Source organism: Martes martes, assembly GCF_963455335.1.
Source record: "Martes martes genome assembly, chromosome: 16".
Lineage (NCBI taxonomy): Eukaryota > Metazoa > Chordata > Mammalia > Carnivora > Mustelidae > Martes > Martes martes.
In genome coordinates, this window is record NC_137904.1 from 1,286,793 (window position 1) to 1,308,262 (window position 21,470).

Consider the following 21,470-nt stretch of genomic DNA (forward strand, 5'->3'; position numbering starts at 1 on the left):
CCCTTCGCCCCGCCCCCGAGGCCCGCGTGCCCCGGCTGCCCGCTCGCTGATTGGCCGGAGAGCGCCGGCGGGCCGCGGGTTGGCTGCGCTCGGCGGCGCGCGGCGTCACGGGGGCGACGCGCGCACTCGGGTGAAGATGGCAGCGGCGGAGGGTCCCGCGGGCGACGCGGAGCCGTGGCAGTCCTGGCTTCCCAACCACGTCGTGTTCCTGCGGCTCCGCGAGGGGCTGAAGAGCCAGAGCCCCGGCGAGGCTGAGAAGCCGGCGTGCCCGTCGCCGTCCGCGCCGCCGCCGCCGCTGACGAGGGGCCTGGTCGTGGGGCTGGGCGGAGAGCTCTTCCTGTGGGACGGCGACGGCGGCTCGTTCCTGGTGGTGCGCCTGCGGGGCGGCGGCGGCGCGGGCGACGAGCCGTCCCTGTCCCGGTACCAGGTGGGTCGGGCCGGGCGTGCTGCGCGGGGGCGCGGCGCCGCCGGCTCTCCTCGCGGCCCCCCTCCGCTTCGGCGCGGCCGCCTGGTCGTCTCTCGTGGCCGGGCTCCGTTCCCCGGCGGAGGCTTGCGGACGCCCGCGTGCTCTCGGGGGCCCGGGCCGGGGCGCGGCCGGGGAGCCGCGTGCAGGTGCTCCGAAGGGAAACCGAGCAGGCGAGCGCGGCGGGCTGGGTCCGAGACTCCGCTTTCGTGGGGCGACACCCGCGAGGTCGCGGGGACCGACCCGACCTCCTGCCGCGGTCGCTGGGGGCGCGAGTCGGGGTAGGTGTGGAAGCGGCCGCTCGCGGTTTCGTGCCGACGTGGAGGAGGGGTCCCCGGTCCTGCTTCCTCCCCCCGCTGGAGGATGAGCCGCCGCAGGGTCGGGCGGGAGCTGCGCGGGGTCTGGGTGAGCGCGAGCACGTGTACGCGGGCAGCGGCAGGCCGGGCTTCCTGCGGCCCAGCGCTGGCCGGAGGGGACGGTCGTTCGTGGTACACGGGTGCGGGTCTTTTAAAGACTGAAAAACAGAGCAGAGGTGTCGCCCGTTCTGAGTCGTGCCTTCTGTCGTGGGCCCCTGCCCGGTGCCTGTCGGGGAGAAATGCGTGGGTTTTATCTAGGTGCGGGGAGTGTTTCTGCGGTTCTGAAGACAGGTCCCAAGATAACCGTCTGTTCCTGTAAAATTTCTGTTCGCGGGAGTGATCGGAGTTGCTCGGCGGCCCTGATTAAGTCCGTGGTGCTCGCTGTCCCTCTTTCCTACTCCATGGCCACCGGGCGGGGTTGTGCCTGTCGGTCTTGCTTTCGCATCCCCGTCCCTCACAGGCTGCCTGGAGTGGGTGGCGCTCAGGAAACTGAGGACTGAGTGGCTCTCAGCCTTCCAGAATCTCGCCGGCAAGAAAGCGGCTCAGCGTGAGTTGCAGATTTAAACGTTGACGGAAGGAGAATAGTGACTTCAGAAACAAAGTAAAGCAAAACCCCCTAAGTTTGTAATCGTCGTGTGTGATCTCAGGTGTTCGGAGGGTAAATATAGCCCAAGAGCAGTGGCCTCTGTTCAGTTTGAGATGGACTCGATCAGACAGGAAGATGGTGGGGTCAGCAAGGACCACCAACGGGGAGACACACGCGCTTGGCTGGACTTGGCGAAGGGCCGCTCAACCACAGCAAGGAGACAGGCGGTAGAGCGCTGGTTGTGTGCAGAGCGGTCTTGTGTGGAAAGATCCTGGCTGCGGGTTTCTCCTTACGGGAGCGTGAGTGATATGTTGGCGTCTCCTGATTTATGAGTGGAAGCAGAAAGGACAGAAGATGGGAGTGTGGGTGGTCAGGAGAGAAGCAGCAGGGCATGCTGCTCAGAGGAAGTGCGTTGTTGTGAGGGCTGGTGACACTGGGACAAGCAGCTTTGAGAACCCCCGAAAATGCCGTGGCTCTGTGATTCAGCCGTGCGGGTCCAGCCGCGCAAGCTCTTGAAGCTTTTCTGTCCCGGTCCCGTTCCTGATACAGAACAGCAGCCGCCAATTATGAACACTCTGAGTTCACTTCTTGCTCCGCTGAAACCTGGAGCCGGCTTTATGCCATGCATTGTGCCAAGGGTACGCAAGGAAGGACACAGTGTCAGGAATTCAGTTAGCTGTGCAGGATGGTCGGGGTGACCACAATGCAGGCTGACAAGACCCGTGACAGTCATCCAGAGCGCAGGGGAGACGCACGTACCCCCGGCTGGAAGATCGGGGTAATGTGTCGGGAGGTCTCCTGGACCGTGACAGCCGCCGCAGAAGGAGAAGGAAGAGCTGTCAAGAGACGCAGAGGCTGACAGAGCCTGGTGGCTTCGCGGACACAGGCTGACCTGAGCGGGCATAGAGACTGTCCGGGGCAGGCTGGAGTTTGGTCATAAAAAGGCAATTGATGTGTAGTGTTTGTTTTTCAAGGGAGGGAAGTCTGGTGCAGTTTATGTTACGTCCCGATCTCAGCGGTTAAAAATCTCCAGTGAGTTCCTAGCCCAGGTGTGAACGCTTACCCGGAAGGTGTCACTGCTCTGCGGTTCCCAGCGAGGAAAGCAGCACCTGCCTCGGGTGCCCGACCAAACTACACCGGGTCAGTCGTGCTTTCTAGGACTTACCGCGTACTTACTGCGACATGAACTGTGACCGGTTTGCTTTGTTTCCCAGAGATTGCTCTGCATAAATCCGCCTCTGTTTGAAGTCTACCAAGTCCTGTTAAGTCCAACGCAGCATCACATAGCGCTTGTGGGAATCAGAGGACTTATGGTGTTAGAACTGCCTAAGAGATGGGGGAAGAATTCTGAATTTGAAGGTGGAAAATCAACAGTGAACTGCAGGTAAGTTGAATTTCCATTTATCATTTGTCGGTTTGGAACACACGCGGACAGTGGCTCAGGCCCCTTGGTTCGCAAGCTACATTGTCTGGGCCTCGGATCCAGCGGCACAGGCCGCCAGCCGGGCTGCACCCGGGCTTCCTGCTGATGTGATCCGCGCCTGCCCGCGAGCCTGCCCTTCTGCCTGACGGCTCATAGCCGGCTCACCGGAGTTCAGCTCGTTCGTGTGCGTAGAAATAAGATAATTTTTGAAAAGCAGTTACTATGTATGAGTCAGTTTAATTTAGCTAAGTTTAATTTTTGTATCTTTTCAACAATGCGGAAAAGCCAGAGCCTGAAAGATCTGTTGACGAGCGTAAGATGGAAACCGCCTTTAGTTCTGCAGCGTTTCCTTAAAACGTTCCCTTTCTAAAATTGTTTCTGAAAAAAAAAGAAGAAAAAGTCCGTTTCCCCGTTTCCGCAGTTGGAGCATCATGTTTGGTTCTCTTCAGGCCAGTAAAGCGATCCCAGCAGTTAGTGTATGTGGAGTCCCTTGTGAGGGCTGGTGTGAAGCTCTGTTCAGAAAGTGGTTCCATGTGGGTCCTCACTCGTGCTGACTGAATGGGGGCTTCGAGTGCTCTTCTCGGCAAGATGGGAGAGGAAGAGAGATGGCGAAGGGAACGAGAGCAGAGCGTTAAAATAGGTTTTCCTGTAGAAGGTCTTTGGTCCACATTCTGCAGAAAGTTTTGGACAAACTACCGTCTTCATTTCAGTACCACGCCCGTCGCTGAGAGATTTTTCACCAGCTCTCCGTCTCTGACGCTGAAGCATGCCGCCTGGTACCCCAGTGAGCTGCTGGACCCCCACGTCGTGCTCTTGACGTCAGACAACGTGATAAGGTGCGCTGTCTTTCCATCTCTGTAGCTTCACGCCGGGACGGCCGGTGTGCCCCCAGGCGGGTCACCGGCTGTCGCAGCACCTGTCTCAGGCTGCTCTCGGCACTCGGGCCCAGTGGGCTGTCCGACTGCACTAACTTCGAGGCTTTACTTACTGCTTATCCACCCAGCCAGGCCTCCCGCCTTGTCACTCCTTCGCTAACCTGCCCAGGAGCCTAACCCTAACCCCTCTTGTGGCGCTCTGCTGGAGGTGATGCCCCGTGGCGGAGAAGAAATTCTCGTCCTAACACGCCACTGTGTCTTGGAGATCTTAAACTTGAGAGGAGCTCAGTTTCCAGCTCCGTAAAACGAGCTGGTTTGATCTGACAAGTTTTGAACCCTATGATTAAAGACCCTAATCCTACAGAGAATTCTGTGATATTTGTGTAGTTAGCTTTCGGGATCTGCCTTATGTAAAACCTATATTGGGACTCAGCTGAGGTGCAGACAGCTTGTCTTCCCTCCTCACCACTTTTAACCGTGGTCTGTGAGCTCTTCCTTTCCCGCTGACTGTTGACCCCTTGCGGGCCTCTTACACAGATCTCATCGATGTCTGGTTACTTTCAGCTGTTCAGTTCGGTGTATCCAGTTCAGAGCTCTGATGTCCAGTCCATACCAGCTCTGGGTCCTGGCCCGTTGCACAGGCCAGACCTCAGGGGAGGGGACACTTGTGCAGAGGGCATGACCTGGTCTGGCTCTTGTTTCTGTCCCCGCACTTTGAGGCGGGGTGATGTGCGGGTTGGGGGGGGGCTGCCTCCTGCTTCCTCAGGCTCTCACTCCTCGGGGGTGAAGGGAGCTGAGCCTGGCTGGCTGGCAGGCGGTGGGCCTGACCCTGATTCCCGGGTCATCTGGTCCCATCTGCTGCTGGTGGCCTCCATTGACACGGCTCCCCTGTACAAACGTTGTGTGTCACTTCAGGGGCTGCTCGTCACTGAGGAGCACTGTCTCCCACTGGCTCTGTCCGCGGTCGGGCCTGGGGCCTCTCTGGGGAGCGAGGGTCCTCGCACTCGTGCCGCCATTGCGGTCTTTCCTGTGGTATCGTGGTGACCGCCCTGCTGTCCTGGAGGGTGACTGCTCTGCCCTCCAACGGCCCCAGGGACCTGGGCATTGGTCCCACAGTCCTTTCTCACACTGCTCCAGCCCACCTCCTGATGTGTGATGTGTGAGTGGTGGATACTGTGTAGCATTCACAAGCCCCCAACCCTAGGCCGTGGCCTGTCCGGTTCACTCAGGGCTTCCTTACCTGGGGGCCTGCAGCCTCCTGCAGCACATCTGGATTCTGCGAGGACGTGAGAGCCCGTCTGCCCGCATTACAGGCCCCCTTGAATCTGGTGGAGCGTCTCCCTCCCCGCCCATCTGGTTGGGAGCTGGACACCCTCCCGCCACAGAGGTTGCAGTGTCCGAGGAAGGACTCCTGCTGCCCCTCTCTTGGTCTTTCTGCATGTCTGTCTTTTTAAAAAGATTTTATTTGTCAGTGAAGGAGAGCACAAGCCCGGGGAGTGGCAGAGGGAGAGGGAGAAGCTGTCGCCCTGCTGAGCAGGGAGCCTGGTGCAGAACTTGATCCCGATACAGGACTCGATCCCAGGATCCCGGGATCATGACCTGAGCCGGAGGCAGATGCTGCACCGACTGAGCCCCCAGGCGCCCCCCGCCCCCTTGTTCGTCTTTTCCTCCCCTGGGAAACTGGGCGGTGGGAGAGGGCACTGGCCCAGACCTTCCTGGAGTCAAGCTTGAGAGGAGGCGTACCTGGTCTCAGCTGTTGAAGGTTCTTTTTTAAACATGGGGAGCCTGGGGGGGCTCGGTTGGTTGAGCGTCCGACTCTTGATTTCAGCTCTGGTTGTGACCTCAGGGTCCTGAGATTGAGCCCCGCGTCAGGCTCTGTGGTCAGTGCGGAGTCGGCTTGAGGTTCTCTCTCTCCATCTCTCTGTCCCTTTCTCCTACTCTCTAAAGAAACAAACAAAAAAATACATACGGGTAGTCACTATGTATCCTAAGCTTTGGACCCTGTTGACAGTTTCCGGGCACCAAGATCTCCCCACCCACCCCGGGCCCCCACTCCCCCCACCACAGCGCGTCCCGTCCGCCAGGCACATTTGATTTGAAGTCAGCGCTGCTTACGTGCAGGGAGACCGCAGTGCGTGTGTTCTGTTGGATCACGTTTTCATGAGGAACTTCTCTTAAGGCATTTAACTGGTAATGGAACAAACAAAGTTCAGGGTTGTCGAGGTGAGTGATTAACTCGGTGAGAGTTTGTAGGTGGTGCCGGGTTGCTAACAACGATACTGGCCTTTTGATAGTTCTCCGCACCTTAGCCACGCACTGTGAAAGTTTATGTTATTTTAAATTCAAATGATGTTGGTAAGAAAGAATTTTTCCCGTTTTATACTTCCCTTTGGGAAAATAGGGGTGACGTGATGTTGCGTCTTTATGTAAGGGCAGTGTGCATAGACTGGGGCGCAGCGTCCCTCCCCGTGGCCCGGGGCTGCCACGCAGGTGGCAGCTCCTCTGACAAGGCTCGTGTGCGCCAGGCAGGGGCGGGCGGCGCGGGGGAGCTGCGCCGCTCGGGGCGGGCCGGCGGCGCCTGGGTGGTGGGCGTGCGCCCAGGGCCTCAGGATGGGAGAGCGGGGGCGTGACGGCCTGCAGGATGCCAGGAGGGACTTCGTGTTGGCGGGGAGAGTTTCTGGAGGTGCCGTCGTCGGAGAGCAGGTGCAGCGCGCCGCTTGGGCGGAGACACGGTCCCGAGCCCGGCGGGCGGCAATGAAGCGGCGACCCGCCCGGCCGAGGGCGGACTCCGGATGGCAGAGCTCTGAGTGCGGCTCTCTCCCCCTCCGCTCCTAGGGTCTACTCTCTGCGCGAGCCCCAGACCCCCGCCAGGGTCATCGTGCTTTCAGAGGCGGAGGAGGAAAGCCTGATACTCAATAAAGGGTAAGTTGTTCTTTGTGTCCGGAAACGGTTTTTTAGTTTATTGGGATTACAGATGTGTTTTTAACAGACACTCAAGGTTTTCCGTCGCTGACCAGCACGCTCTCGGTGGTGAGAAAACACCTGTGTTCGGAGCCTTGTGTGGAGCTGCGGTCTTCTTGGATGAGCAGTTACACTAACCTTCAAAATACAGAGACGGGGTGCCTTTTTTTTTTTTTTGAAGATTTTATTTATTTGACACAGAGCCGGGGCAGGGGAAGCAGCAAAGGGAGAGGGAGAAGCAGGCTCCCCACTGAGCAGGAGCCCGGGGTCATGACCCGAGCCTAAGGCAGACGCTTAATGACTGAGCTCCCCAGGCACCCCCAAAGACAGCGTGTCTTATCATTTGTCTGTCGTAATTACTAAGGTTGTATGTATTTTCTGTAGGAAATCGGGAATGCGTGTGGGAAAATATTAAGAAGAAAATGAAATGTCTCGTGGTCTCCCGTTGTGTCTCCTCCCACAGCAGCCGGGGGGACACTTGGGGTATAAAGCAGGTGGCGGTGCGTCCCTGCTGCCCCACCCTGCCGATTTCCAGCAGGCGTCCCCTGCTTGCCCCTCCACCACTCCTCTCCCTCCCTGTGCCCCGGCTCCGGGCCCAGCCACTTCGGCCGCTTCAGCCCTCGTTCTCACGCAGCCCGTGCTGCCGCCCGTCCTCCGGCTCTGTGCTCAGATCGTAGCCGCTCGGGGTCCGCCACAGGCCGCTCGGTCGGCGCGGTCCCTCCCCTTCACTTCCTTCATGACATCCTGTGCTGACGCTGTGCTGTGTGCTCCCTTCTTGGGTCTCGGGCGTCGCTGTCACGAGCAGGCGGGGCTGTCAGATTCCCAGACGTGTGGCAGGAACCTGTGCCATTCTCGGCGGCTTTTCCAGGTTTCTTGGTCTCTGGTTCGTGCGCGTCTGCGGGTCTCAGCTGCTGGAGCTGGAGCCTCGCTGGAGCCGGTGCTTCTGTCATCTGGGCGTGGGGGGTTTTCTTTCTTTTTCTTTCTTTCCCTTCGTCACCGAACGCAAATTCCTTCCCCGCTCCCTGCTGCTGCGGGGTGTTTCTGACAGGCTGGTCTTCGCTGTCTCTGCAGGAGGGCGTATTCGGCGTCCCTGGGGGAGACCGCCGTCGCGTTCGACTTCGGGCCGCCGTGCGCCGTCCCGAGGAGCGTGTTCGCGCAGAAGGGCGAGGGCGAGGTCGTGGCGCACCCGCTGTACATCCTGTGTGAGAACGGGGAGACCTTCCTCACCTACATCAGCCTGGCGCACAGGTGAGTAGGGGCGCCGCGGCCCGGAGCACGGCTGCCCCCGAGGGATCTGGGCGCCGCGGTTTTCGGGCCGCGGGAGCCCTATAGGGCTCGGTTTCCGTGTTTCCGTGAGGGACTGGTTCCGAGCGTTTGGCCTCTGACTTCCTCGCCGTCAGCCGCAGACGTGCGGTGAACAAGGTGACGCCGGCGAGCGAGGCGCCGAGGGGAAGGGCAGACGCGGCAGTCTGGTGTAGAACATTCCGGTTGTACCCAGACCGCGCTAGTGGCACAGTGACAGTGAGACTCAGAGGAGGGAGAGAAGGGTCGCACCGGAGGAGGGAGGGACGTTCTCGTGGAGAGGGCGTGTTTCTAATGCGGGATTCCCTAAGGGCCGGGGAGGGGCACCCCGGGGAGTATGAAAGCATGTGCACGTGTCAGTCACGGCCCAGTGTTGGGACATTTGTGGCAGGAGCAGGGGTTCCAGGGACGTGGCATCAGGTGACAGAGCTGGAAGTATCTGCCCAGGAAAATCTGGTGGAGTTGGACACCCGGTTAAGGAACGTGGGGTCGGGGCGCCTGGGCCACTCAGTCTTAAGTTAAGCGTCTGCCTTCGGCTCGGGTAATGATCCCAGGGTCCTGGGATCGAGCCCTGCATCGGGCTCTCTGCTCAGTGGGGAGCCTGCTTCCCCCCCTCTCTCTGCTGCTCTGCCTACTCGTGATCTCTGTGTCAGTTAAATAAAATCTTAAAAAAAAAAATTCTTAAGAAAAGGAACGTGGGTCTTTCCTATATAGGAGTAGGGCCGTGGGAAGCTGGCGATGGCTTCTTAACAGGAGGGTAAGGTGGTTGGTAAGGGACACCCGGGGGCAGAGAGACGTTCGAAGGCGCTGTTGCACACGGTGCTGACTGCCTGCAGGACTCGGACTGCGCCGTTTGGACGCGGGGAGAGGTGCCCACGGTAGACGGCACAGAGGAAGGGTCCGGGAGACCTGGCTGCTGGCTGGGCGAGGGGCGAGCCGCTCACGCGAGTGCCGTGGTCCGCAGGGGCGGCTAATGGGGCGGTGGGCGGCGCTGGTACCAAGGGCTTGTCCGGCCGCGTGTGGGACGGGAACGTGGGAGCGCTCCTTGGACAGCTGGAAACGCAGGCCTGGGGAGAAGAGGCAGACGCTGGAGCTGAAGACGGGAGTCTCCCGTGTCAGGATGGGCGAGTCAAGGGGGGATAATTGGGGGCGGGTTTGTAACCAGAAAGGCCTCCGGCCAGAGGCTGAACGTTGCGCTTCAGTCCTGAGTGGGCTCAACAGGTGGTAGCGGCGGCAGACCCGCGTGGGGCGTCGCGGGTGCCGTTGCAGGGGTGCGGGGGCCCGGTCGGCCTGCGACACCGGGTCGCTGCTAACACGGGAGTTTGACTGGGGGCATCCGCTGGTAGACACCGTGGAAGTGACCCCGGAGCGAGAGGAGGGGGAGCGGAGCCACGAGGGTGACAGAGGCGGAGAGCTCGCCGGGTGCGGGGCTGTGAGGACTCGCTCCCGTCGGGTTCTCCGTGACCCGAACGTGCTCCGGCCTCCACACAGGACCCCGTCTGGGGGGTTCTGTGCCGACACTGTTAGCCTGTCGCCGCCCAGCAGGACGCCTTCTGCGTGCTCTTATCCAGTCTAGGCCAGTCCCAAATTCTCTTGATTTTACCCTGAAAATTCCTGGAGTGTGAACCCCCTTCTCTCCATCCCCTCGTTCTGGCTCTGGACCCTCCGTGTCTTCTGCGCAGAGCCCCTCCCCTTCCGCCAGCGGCCCCGAGTCCCGGTTCTCCCTCCACGTCCTGCCCTCGCGACTGTCCCATTCCTCCTGCGGAAGCGCACCTCCAAGCCTTGAGCGTCGCCCCCGAGACCGCCCACATCCGCCGGTCCTGGGCCTCCCTCCTGGGGTTCGGACGGCACAGACCGCTCCTGTCCCCGCTACGCAGTCTCCTTCCCGTGGGCACTTGACATCTGTGCTTTCAGAACTTTCTAGAGCTGCTCCTTGCGGCGGTCACAGCCTCCTCCCGGAATACCCACTTCTCCATTGATCTCATTTATTCCTGACCCCCTTCTCATCTTACTTGGGTTGATTTGTCTGTTTTTAAGATTTACTTGGGGACGTCCGATGGCTGCGTTACGTGTCTGCCTTCGGCTCAGTTTGTGATCTTGGGGTCCTGGGATCAAGTCCCGCATCAGGCTCGCTGCTCAGCGGGGAGCCTGCCTCTCCTTCTGCCTCTGCTGCCGCTCCCCGTGCTCTCAAATACGTGGATAAAGTCTTAGGAGAAAATGTTTATCGTAGAGAGGGAGAGAGCAATTGCGGCAGGGGCAGCGGGAAGGGGAGACTAAGCAGGCTGGGCACTGAGCGTGGAGCCCCGTGTGGGGCTCGGTCTCATGAGCCTGAGATCATGACCTGCGCCAAATGCAGAGTTGGACGCTCAACCCCGCCGAGCCACGCAGGCGCCGCCTTCCTTCACCGTCTGTCCCCGCGTTCCTTTCGTGCTCTGAGGCCCCGTGTTATCACACTCGGCCCACATATGGTAGCTCTTGCTACACATCTGCTTCCCCAGCTGAACGTCTGTCCCTCGGGGTGTCCCCCAGCTCTCAGTGACGGCGTCTCCACGGAAACACTGTGTCCGAAGCCCCAGAGAGCCGTTGCGTTCCCCGGGAAAGTGCAGAATCCGGGCCATAGTTAGAAGCAGGTGTAGCCCAGTGTGCTCTTGTGCATGTGTGGAGCGGGAGGGAGCGGGGCTTGCGACAGAATCCGGGGAGCGCCGGTCCTCAGGGGACTGTGTTGGAGAAGGCCGGAGCAAGGGAGGGGACCAAGTGTAGGTGTTGGGGGCGGGGGATGCTGAGTGGCCGCAGGAAGCGGCTGTGGGTTTGGCAGCGAGGGTCTCCCTGGGGCCGACGGCAGCGGGCGGTCAGTAGACCGTCGGCGCCATGAGGGAAAGGGGCCTAGATTGGGGCCCAGTTTGTCAGCCTCCGCACTGGGATGTTTGAGCTGACCGGCACCCTCTGCCCCCCCACGCACCCTCTGCCCCCCCCACGCACCGGTAAGCACCCCTGCCCCCGTGACAACCAGAAATGTCTTCAGACATTGTTCCTGTCCCTCGGGCGCAGACGTCTCTGGTTGAGAAGCACCGGGTGGAGAGCCGAGCCGGGAGAGCCAGGTGCCGAGCTCGGGGACGGGCGGGGCGGGGTGCACCGGCCGCAGCACCTCGGTCCAAGCCGGGCTGGGAGTGGCATGGTTCCCTCTGCGGACGCCCGCCAGCGTGTGTCCCTGTTCCCGCAGCGCCGGGGGTGTGGGGAAGCTACTGGGCCCGCTGCCCATGCACCCCGCAGCGGAAGACAACTACGGCTACGACGCGTGCGCCATCCTGTGCCTGCCCTGCGTCCCCAACATCCTGGTGATCGCCACCGAGTCTGGAGTGCTGTACCACTGCGTCGTGCTTGAGGGGGAGGAGGAGGACGACCAGACAGTGAGTTGGGCGCCGGGGTTAGGGTGGGGAGTTGCCGGGGGAGGCATCCCGGGCGGGGCGAAGGCCCAGAGCAGGCGGGCTCTGCATCTCGGCGCGGGGACGCGGCTTCCCTGGCTGGCCCGTCCCGAGGTGTGGCCTCCAGTGACAGACGCAGGGAGCCGGGCAGCCCCCAACTGGGCTCTTCGGAACTTAGTTTGCATCTCTGGGAAACGAGAGGCCATTCTGTCCTGTGGTCTGCTCTGGTCGGAAGGTGAGGGCGGGGGTGCTGTTGGGCGGGGCAGACTCAGGCGTTGCTGCTTCCACAGTCAGAGAAGTCCTGGGACTCCAGGGCCGACCTCGTCCCGTCTCTGTACGTGTTCGAGTGCGTGGAGCTGGAGCTCGCCCTGACGCTCGCCGCCGGGGACGACGACCCCTTCGATTCTGACTTCTCTTGTCCCATCAGACTGCACAGAGGTAACGGGGTCCTACATGTACGGGGCCGGGGCCAGGCCGCTCCGGGGCGTGTGGAGGCCCAACGAGCCCTGAGTGCCCTCCGGGGCCAAGAGAGGCCGGGCGGGCTCCCAAGGTTCTCAGCCAGGCTGCCGTCTGGAGCCGTCCAGACCGAGCGGGGAATTGTCCTGGTCCAGTTGAAAGCTCATGTCACGATTCAAATCTGAAATCTACGCAGACCTTAGTAAATGTTAAATGTCACAACAGGCCGCTGAGATGCTATGACTTTAAAGCCTGTTGCGCTTCCAGACGCTTCGCAGTATCTCGTTGCTCCCAGACCGGGTGAACGCGGTGCTTTTACCTTTTTCTCTGAACTGACCCGGGCTGGTACCAGGTCTTCCCGGCTTCTCTGCACCGTCTGTGGAGGTCCCGCAGCGACTGCCAAGCCCCCGGAAGCCGGTGCCGTCGGGGCGCCGAGGGCTGAGCCGAACGAGCCGGGCTCCCGCTGGGTGGGGGACAGCTGTGACGCGAGCCGGCCTCCCGTCAGCCCCTCCAGCTCCGTCTTCTCCTCTGAGACGGTCGGGGAGACCCGGATGACCGGGGAAGCCCCCGGACACTGGTCCCTGCCGTCCCGCTGTCCCTCCACCGCTCCCCGGAGTCTCCTCCAGGCTTCCCGGGCCCGGGCGGGGACAGGAGCTACTGTTCGCCGGCCCTGGAGCCGCCGGCTCCGGTCCAGCTCCGCGGAGCGGACGGTGCGCGTTCAGGCCTCGGGGCTCCCGCGCAGTAGAGCAGCCTGGGGAGCCCACTGAGCGCGTCTGACTAGACGGTCCAAGCAGTAGGGGTCAGAATTTAGAGATGAGGACACCGGGACCCGGTGAGGTAAGGGACACACGCTCCTTGGTTCCTTGCGGAGAGATCAGGGCTCTGGGAGATCTTAGACGGAGGCAATTTTGTCTTGGTTTTTCCGAGAGCTGATATGTCATGTGTTGTCTGACTTGGAAGTTTTTGACTCATTCATGTTCGTACTCAGGGTACGTCACGGTCACCGAAATGTACCCAGATTTTTAATGACTGAGTGAGTGGCCACCGAATAGTGGGGTGTTGGCAGATTCCCGCTCAGTGACGGATGTTGCCTCTTCCGTGACACATTACTGGTTCCTTCCCAGCACTGAGGTTTTCCTGTTGACTTCGGTGCGGACACGTTTTGAAAAGCCGTTGGAAACCATAGACCTAATGAGATGATTTGAGCCTAAGATAAAGTCTCAGGTTTGGGCAGTTGAAGAGAAACTTTTTAGTATTTTATTGTTCAGACAGGAGACTGCCACAGACTAGGGTTTTTAAAACTTTGTAGCAGCCTAATGCTATTTGGAGAGGGAGTTGTGCAGAAGCCCAACATATAAAATAGGACAAAAATGTTAACATTCGCTTTGTAGCATTTACTTACCGTGAAGTCAACAGTGAGAAGGGTTGTCAGACAGAAGGAGGTTTTCATTCGGGGCTTATGGGGGACAGCTGCCTCTTTTTTCTTCATCAAGTAGGCTACATGCCTGACGTGGCGCTTGAACTCATGCCCCTGATGCGAGAGTCACACGCTCTATCGACTGAACCAGCCAGTGCCCTGAAATTTTTTTTTTTTTTAAGATTTTATTTATTTATTTGACAGAGATAGTAGGCAGAGAGGCGAGAGGGAGGGAAGTAGGCTCCCTGCTGAGCAGAGAGCCCAATGCGGGGCTTGATCCCAGGACTCCGAGATCACGACCTGAGCCGAAGGCAGAGGTTCAACCCACTGAGCCACCCAGGCGCCCCCCGAACTTTTTTGCTTTTAAGATTTTATTTTTAAGTAATCTTTACACCCAACATGGGGCTTGAACTCACGACCCCAAGATTGAGTTGCGCACTCCTCTGAGCCAACCAGTGCCCCTCGACACTTGCATCTTAAATCAGCTTTAGCGTGTAAATTATTCTGTATCTTGTTTTAGTTGTTTAACGTTTTGAAAGTACAGAGTCGCAGGGATAATTATTCGTAAATATTCGGGAACTCGTGTTTTAGCATCAGCTGGTCTCCCTGGTACTAGGGCTCAGAAGTATAGGAGATTTCATCGAAACTGCGAGCAGATCCTCGTACTTCCTCGTGTAAATATGAAGCATTCTCTGGGTGTCTTGGTCGGTCACGTCCGACTCTTGATGTCAGTTGAGGTGGGGATCGCGGGGTCATGACTTTGAGCCCCACGTTGGGCTCTATGCTCAGTGGGTGGTCTGCTTGAGAGTCTCCCCACCCCCAGCTCTCTCACAGGCGTGCACACATGCTCCCTAAAACAAATCTTTTCTTAAAAAAATAAAGGAAAAAAAAAGTAAACATAAAGCATTGTCAGACAAGAATTGTATAAAAAACAACAACAACAACAACAAGAAAACCCAAAACAGCATACACTTGGGGCACCCGGCCGGCTCAGCTGGAAGAGCGAGTGACTCTGGATCTCAGGGTCATGAGTTCAAGCCCCCTGTTGGGAGTAAACTTAAGGAAGAAAAAAGAATTCAAGCTTAAACTAAACGTAAAATCACCCACAAGCTGACATTATTAAGAAGGGACAGCCGACACCTGCCTGGACGCGTGGTGACAGGGCTGCTGGCTTCGCAGTCGTCCCCACGCGCTGTGCCCTGTGCCCTGGCCACAGTAGCTTGGTGGAGGGACACGTGCGGGCACAGGCGTTCCTGCAGGGCCACTCCGTTTTCTTTTGAAGAGCGGTAAATAAATACACAGCAGGGACAGAAAGCACGTGTATACGTGTTGGTGAACTCTTTGGTTGAAAAATACGACTTTTATTTATTTTAAAAATACCTAAAATATATTTGAAAACTGAATTCAGATCTTCAAGTTTCAAAACCCCTGACACAGTAGTGTGACAGTCCTGCAGGCTGTCACTTCTGTCCCCTGCTGTGCTTGTCGGCTGCTGGGGCAACTGTCTGTACTCTGACGGCTGCTGTCGTATCATTCGTGGTTCCATTTGCAGATCCCAAGTGTCCCTCAAGATACCACTGCACTCACGAGGCCGGCGTGCACAGTGTTGGGCTCACTTGGATTCATAAACTTCACAAATTTCTTGGGTCAGGTGAGTTTTCTGTACTTTGCAGTGTGTTTCCGGGATTCTATCTGAAAGTAGTTTGGAGTCGGGGCACCTGGGCGGCTCAGTGCACTGAGTGTCCGGCACTTGGTTCCAAATCAGGAGTCCTCCGCTGGACGTCTGGGCTGGTGGGTGACGGGTTCTGCCTCCCACGCTTTCCCATAAGAGCTGCAGCTCTGGCCCCTGTGTTCAGTGTCGTTGTCGAGCGGGCAGGCAAGGAAAGGAGCCAAGGAAACAAAGCCTTCAAGGTTGGGAAGGCAGAGCCACAATTCTCCCTTCTGACACCGTGGTCTTCTATGCGGTTAACCTAGGGGACCCGTTACAGGGCGTTTGTACTGATGGTTTCCGAGGGCTTGCGGCTGCAGACACCTGTTGTGTTTCTGTGCACTAGTAGCGAATAATCCAAAGGAGAGTAACACAGTCCCATTTGTACTAGCTTCAGAAGAGAATCCTTGAGAATGAATTTAACAGAAGTGAGAGTATAAGCGTAAAACGACAAAATGTTGCTGAAAGAAGTAAGCTTTAAAAAAAATATCCCATGTTCATGGATCAGAAAACTTAGTACTTTTAAGTGGCAACACTCCTAAGTCTGTGTGCAGACCCCGTGCCATCCAGGTCTGAATTGGCAGAAATTGAGAAGCTGATCCAAAAACTCATTTGGAATCCCAGGGCCCGAGAATAGCCAAAACGGTCTTGAAAAACAAGAGTCCAGTTGAAGAACCCACACTTGCCAACCTCAGAGCCTCTCCCAGAAGGTGTGGCGGTCCCGGTGCGATGAGGATGTAGGAGACCCGTGTAGGTCGGTGGAACGGGGGGACAGCCCTGTTGGCTTCCGTGGGGCCAGCAGTCTTCCTGACCCACGGTGCTGGGACACGTGTGCATGTCGCCGCGACAGGACGGAATTGGACCCCTTCCTCACACCGTGACATAACAGTGACTCAGATGGGATGACAGAAGTGAAACTGTAGAACTCTCAGAAGAAAACCCTGTGACAGAGCGAAAGGACCATCGTGGGGTGGGAGGAAGCGCCCAGACCGGATCTGGTCGCAGACTTGTTAGCTGGAGCACGAGGGGCTCGTGGAGCCCTGCAGACAGACGACAAGAGCCCAATTCAGGGAAGGACGAGGGGTTTGAGTGACATGGTTCGGCCAGTGAGGCGCGCACGGCCAGTAAGCGCGGGGAGACGCGTTCTGCAGCGTTGGTCCCAGAAGGGAGACACCGCACCAGCCCTGGACGTCGGGCCCATCAGAACGGCGAGTCCGAACCGGCTATGGCGAGCGCTGTCAGCACGGGCCTTGCGGACAGTGACGTGGTGTGCACACACACGCCAGTAAGCCGCTCTTGGTAGTGGCGTTGGCGCGATCGCCCAACAGCCGGGTGTCCGTCGCCGCCGAGCAGGCAGCGATCCAGCCATCCGACGGGGCGTCTGCCAGCACTGGGGAGGGGTGAGGTCCGACTCAGCTGCGGCTCCCTGTCGCGTGGCTCCGCGCATGGGGACCGCACAGAGCAGGCTAGTGCGTGACACGGACGGTCCACCGTGGGGGGACAGGGAGGGGGGCCAGTCAGCTGGACTCGTGTGGTTGCTCACGTGTGTGGGGCATCCTTTTGGGACCTGAACAGACTTAAGATTTCTTATTCGCGAGAGCACAAGAGCGCACAAGCAGGGGGCAGCAGACGGAGAGGGGAAGCGGACGCCTGCTGAGCAGGGAGCCCCACCCGCGCAGGGCGCGATCCCAGGACCCCGGGATCGTGACCTGAGCCGAAGCAGCCGCTGCACCGACTGAACCCCCCAGGCGCCCCTCACGAGGAGACTGAAATCTCTGGTGGTGGGTGTATGGCTCTCGCTCCCCCCGCCCCGCAGCATGACATGCCACGGTGGCTCGCGCGCTGCTGGGGTCGCATTTTGGGGAGCCGAAGCGGAGCCGGCCTGCGTCTAGGCCGCTGCCCGGACACAGCCGCTCTGCCGGCGCGGCCCGCACGAGACCGGGCTCTGGCACAAGCACTTGGCCGTGTCCGGCAGGCACCTGCGCTGTGTGCGCAGGTCGCTGACCCGGGTCCCTGGGCCCCTCCCCCGCAGACGAGGAGGACAAGGACAGCCTGCAGGAGCTGGCCGTCGAGCAGAAGTGCTTCGTGGAGCACATCCTCTGCACCAAGCCGCTGCCCTGCAGGTAAGGCCGTGTGTCCCCCTCCCCACGGGCCAGTGAATTCACGTCGCCACCGTGGGCCATTCACGTGGGCCACCCGCGGACACGACCGCTGACCTGAGGGGCTGTGGGTCAAGCTGCCTGCCTGATGGCCACCCGCCACGTTCCCTCCGTCCTCGCGCGTGACCCCGAGCTCATGTCAGGGCTTCAGCGCGGGCTCCCACGGGCCCGTCTGCCGGACCCCCTCCTTGTGCGCTCCGGGGCACGCTGCTGAAGGTGAGTCCGTGAGGGCACAGACTGCGTCTGTCTGTCGCACACTGCGCTGTGCTCTGTTTCTGGCTGAGGGACACTTGGTCTGTGGATGTTCGGGGAGCAAAGGGGTAGAGAATGACCCCCGCTCAGTCCTGGGGTCACTGCGTCACTGTCCTGCCGTCATGCTCGTGGGCCCCAGGAGGGAGGGTGGATTGTGGAAGGTGCGTGGATGGGGCTTGTGGGTGCAGGAGCTGGGCCCGTAGGGAAGGAGCGCAGAAGAGGGTGCAGGATGGGGACGGGAGGTGACCGGGACTCAGCAGGGTGGCCTTCTCATCCCTAGCTCGATGCTCCTGCAGGGGCGGCGTGTCCAGGCATGCAACAGCCCTGCGGCCGTGTCTTTCCAGGCAGCCGGCGCCTATCCGAGGGTTCTGGATCGTGCCCGACATCCTGGGGCCCACGATGGTCTGCGTCACCAGCAGCTACGAGTGCCTCATCCGGCCCTTGCTGTAAGTCCTCTCGCGTCCCCACACGCTCCGTCGTTCTGCTGGCGGAGCCCTCGGCCAGGCTGGGGCAGATCCGGGGTCCCTGCTGGAGACACACGGTCTGTCCTGTGTTGGATGGTTGTGCGGTGCCCGCCCGGGTCAGTTCAGACTCCTGCCATGCCCGCGTGCCTTGGCGGTGTGGGGAGAGGGGGAGGGGGGGAGGGTCCCCCAGGGTGGCCTGCAGGGCAGAGCGCTGCGTTCTCCTCCTGTCCCTGGAGACTTGTTTTCTGGCTGGTCGTGTTCTCCCAGCTCCGCGTAGATGCCCCAGTGGGGTTCATGCCGATGCACCCGCGGAAGACGGCGCTGAGTCACATGTGTCTTGCAGAAGCACCGTCCACCCGGCGTCTCCGCCCCTGCTGTGCACCCGAGAAGACGAGGCCGCGGCCGAGTCTCCCCTCCGCATCCTGGCGGAGAGCCCGGATTCCTTCGAGAAGCACATCAGAAGCATTTTGCAACGGAGCGTTGCGAATCCTGCCTTTTTGAAGTACGCGGTTCGGGGCGTCGGGGCTCTACCAGGTTCCCGTCCGTGTTCCTCCTCCCCGGCCGTCCTCTGTCCCCCTCCACCGTCCACCGCGTGCTGCCAGCTGGGTGTGAGGGGAACCGGGCGTGGTCCGTCAGCGAGAGACGGGGTTGGGGGGGGCAGATGCAGGGAGAGGGGCTGCGGGGCGGCCGGGGAGGACACACGGCACGGGGGTCCAGCCCCGGCGCGAGCAGGGGAGGTGACGGCGGCCGCCGGCAGGTGGTCGGACAAGGCCGCGGCGCCGCCCCCGGAGGAGTGCCTGCAGCTGCTGAGCCGCGCCACGCAGGTGTTCCGGGAGCAGTACGTGCTGAAGCAGGACCTGGCCAAGGAGGAGATCCAGCGCAGGTACGGCCCGCGCACCCCTGCCGCCCACGCGCCGTCCCGCCCCCGCCCCCGCGAGGCGTGCGCGCGCCCCCCCACGTGTGCTCGCCCCCCCACGCGTGCTCGTCCCCCCCATGCGTGCTCGTCCCCCCCACGCGCGCTCGTCCCCCCCCCACGCGTGCTCGTCCCCCCCCACGCGTGCTTGCCCCCCACGCGCGCTCGTCCCCCACCACACGGGCTCGTCCCCCCCACGCGTGCTCGTCCACCCTTCCACGGGGGCTCGTCCCCCCCCCACGGGCTAGTCCCCCCTCCACGCGGGCTCGTCCCCCCCCCACACGGGCTCGTCCCCTCCACGCGTGCTCGTCCCCCCCACGCGTGCTCGTCCGTCCTCCACGCGTGCTCGTCCCCCTCCACGCGTGCTCGTCCCCCCACGCGCGCTCGTCCCCCCCACGCGCTCTCGCCTCCCTCCCCACGTGTGCTCGTCCCCCCCCACCTGTGCTCGTCCCCCCACGCGTGCTCGTCCCCCCCACGCATGCTCGTCCCCCCAACGTGTGCTCGTCCCCCTTCCACGCGTGCTCGTCCCCCCCACGCGTGCTCGTCCGTCCTCCACGCGTGCTCGTCCCCCTCCACGCGTGCTCGTCCCCCCACGCGCGCTCGTCCCCCCCACGCGCTCTCGCCTCCCTCCCCACGTGTGCTCGTCCCCCCCCACCTGTGCTCGTCCCCCCACGCGTGCTCGCCCCCCCCACGCGTGCTCGTCCCCCCAACGTGTGCTCGTCCCCCTTCCACGCGTGCTCGTCCCCCCACGCGTGCTCGTCCCCCCCACGCGTGCTCGTCCGTCCTCCACGCGTGCTCGTCCCCCTCCACGCGTGCTCGTCCCCCCACGCGCTCTCGCCTCCCTCCCCATGTGTGCTCGTCCCCCCCCACGTGTGCTCGTCCCCCCCCCCACGTGTGCTCGTCCCCCCCCCCACGCGTGCTCGTCCCCCCACGCGTGCTCGTCTCCGCAGGGTGCGGCTGCTGTGCGACCAGAAGCAGAAGCAGCTGGAGGACCTCAGCCACTGCCGCGAGGAGAGGTAAGCGCCGGGTGGGCGGGCGGCCGCGTCTCCGCGTCTCCGCGTCTCCGCGTCTCCGCCGCCGGGTGCAGCCCGCAGCCCCTCGGTCTGTGCCGCCAGGAGGAACCTGCGGGAGATGGCGGAGCGCCTGGCCGACAAGTACGAGGAGGCCAAGGAGAAGCAGGAGGATCTCATGAACAGGTCAGTGGCCGCGGGGCGCACCGGGGCGCGGACGCCGAGCCGGAGCCGGCCGGGCCCGCCGCGGCCTGAGCCGCCCGCCTGCCTCGCCGCAGGATGAAGACGGTGCTGCACCGCGTCCACGCGCAGCTGCCGGTGCTGTCCGACCGCGAGCGCGACATGCGGCGGGAGCTGCAGCGCATCCCCGAGCAGCTGCGCCACCTGGGCCGCGCCATCAAGCAGGTGCGCGGGGCGGGCGCGGGGCGGGCGCGGGGCGGGCGCGGGGCGGGCGCGGGGCGGGCGCGGCGGCGGCGGCGGCGGCGGCGGCGCAGCGCACGGAGCCCGGGCCGTCCCGCCCCCGCAGGTGACCATGAAGAAGGACTACCAGCAGCGCAAGATGGCGCGCGCGTCGAGCCCGCAGAAGCCCGCCATGGCCCTCAGCGCCTACCAGCGCAGCTGCATCCAGTCGGTGCTGAAGGAGGAGTGAGTCCCGGGCCGGGCGGCCGGAGGGCGGGGGACGGCGGGAGCCCAGCGGTCCGGGGCAGCGCGCGGGACCCTCCACACGCCCCAGCGTCTCCGCTGAAGCCCTTGCGCGCGGGTGTGAGCGGCGCGTTCGCCGCTCGCGGGCCCGAGTGACCGTGTGGTCCCGCAGGGGCGAGCACATCCGGGAGATGGTGAAGCAGATCAACGCCATCCGCAGCCACGTGAACTTCTGAGCCACAGCGGGTGCCCACGGGCGGACGCGGCCACGGCTCCCACGGGGGCCTGCACCCGACTCCCGAGGAGACCTTGTCGGCGCACTCGGCCCTGCTGGTGTATCTTTCACGCTCGTGTTTATAATTACCGAATAAATGCTTTTATGTAGGAGTTGGAATGCGCTTTGCATTTAAGCTGAGGCTTAGGGTTGCAGCAGGGACCTAGGGGTTTCCGGGACCGCGGCTGTGCACTGCCCACCTCCCCGGGCCGGCCCGGTCTCCGCGCTCCAGCCAGACAACAGCCGCGGTGTCCAGGAGCGGCAGACACAACCCCGGGACGGAAGGGAGGCAGCCGCCGTTTCATGCCAACACCTCGTCGAGGACACGACGAGCACCGTCACACGGTCCACCCCCGAGGCCCACTCAGAGCCGGCGCAGGGGCCGCCGACGCGCGGTACCAGGTGGGTCGGACCTCAGCGGGAGAGGAGCCTTGCCGGACACGGGTCTGTCCGTCTCTAGTACCTGCCAGTGGGAGTTCTGGAAGGTGGGCGGGGCTGAGCGATCACCGCGGAACGCCAGCGGGGAAGGACGAGTCCGCTGTGCGCAGACACGAGTGTCCAGTCGGAGCGCAGGGATGCTCGGGGAGCCCGGCCGACCTGTTTGTCCACGGGGACTGAACCCCACCTCCTCGGCCGGGTCCCGTCGCCCCGCTTGCAGGAAGTGCTTCCTCCCCGGGTAGCATCGCTGCGGTTTCACAGCAGAAAACGGAGCAGAACCCGGGGACTCCGTGGGGGCTCGTCTACAGCAGGGCTCCCCCAGTTCGCCGTCGGTGCCCGAGGGAGGAAT

At 61.8% G+C, this 21,470-nt stretch overlaps 1 protein-coding gene across 1 annotated transcript; it reads left to right on the top strand.

Moving 5' to 3' along the window:
- The first annotated feature begins 113 nt into the window (after positions 1 to 113).
- NUP88 (nucleoporin 88) lies at positions 114 to 20,802 on the top strand. Its single transcript, XM_080827315.1, has 17 exons — positions 114 to 427; positions 2,620 to 2,789; positions 3,539 to 3,664; positions 6,539 to 6,625; positions 7,736 to 7,912; positions 11,187 to 11,373; positions 11,679 to 11,826; positions 14,814 to 14,912; positions 17,002 to 17,092; positions 17,725 to 17,826; positions 18,188 to 18,346; positions 18,602 to 18,727; positions 19,708 to 19,773; positions 19,873 to 19,953; positions 20,046 to 20,172; positions 20,294 to 20,412; positions 20,582 to 20,802. Exons 1-17 carry the CDS (start codon positions 137 to 139, stop codon positions 20,643 to 20,645), a joined length of 2,220 nt encoding a protein of 739 aa, XP_080683441.1. The 5' UTR covers positions 114 to 136; the 3' UTR covers positions 20,646 to 20,802.
- The last annotated feature ends 668 nt before the right edge of the window (positions 20,803 to 21,470 follow it).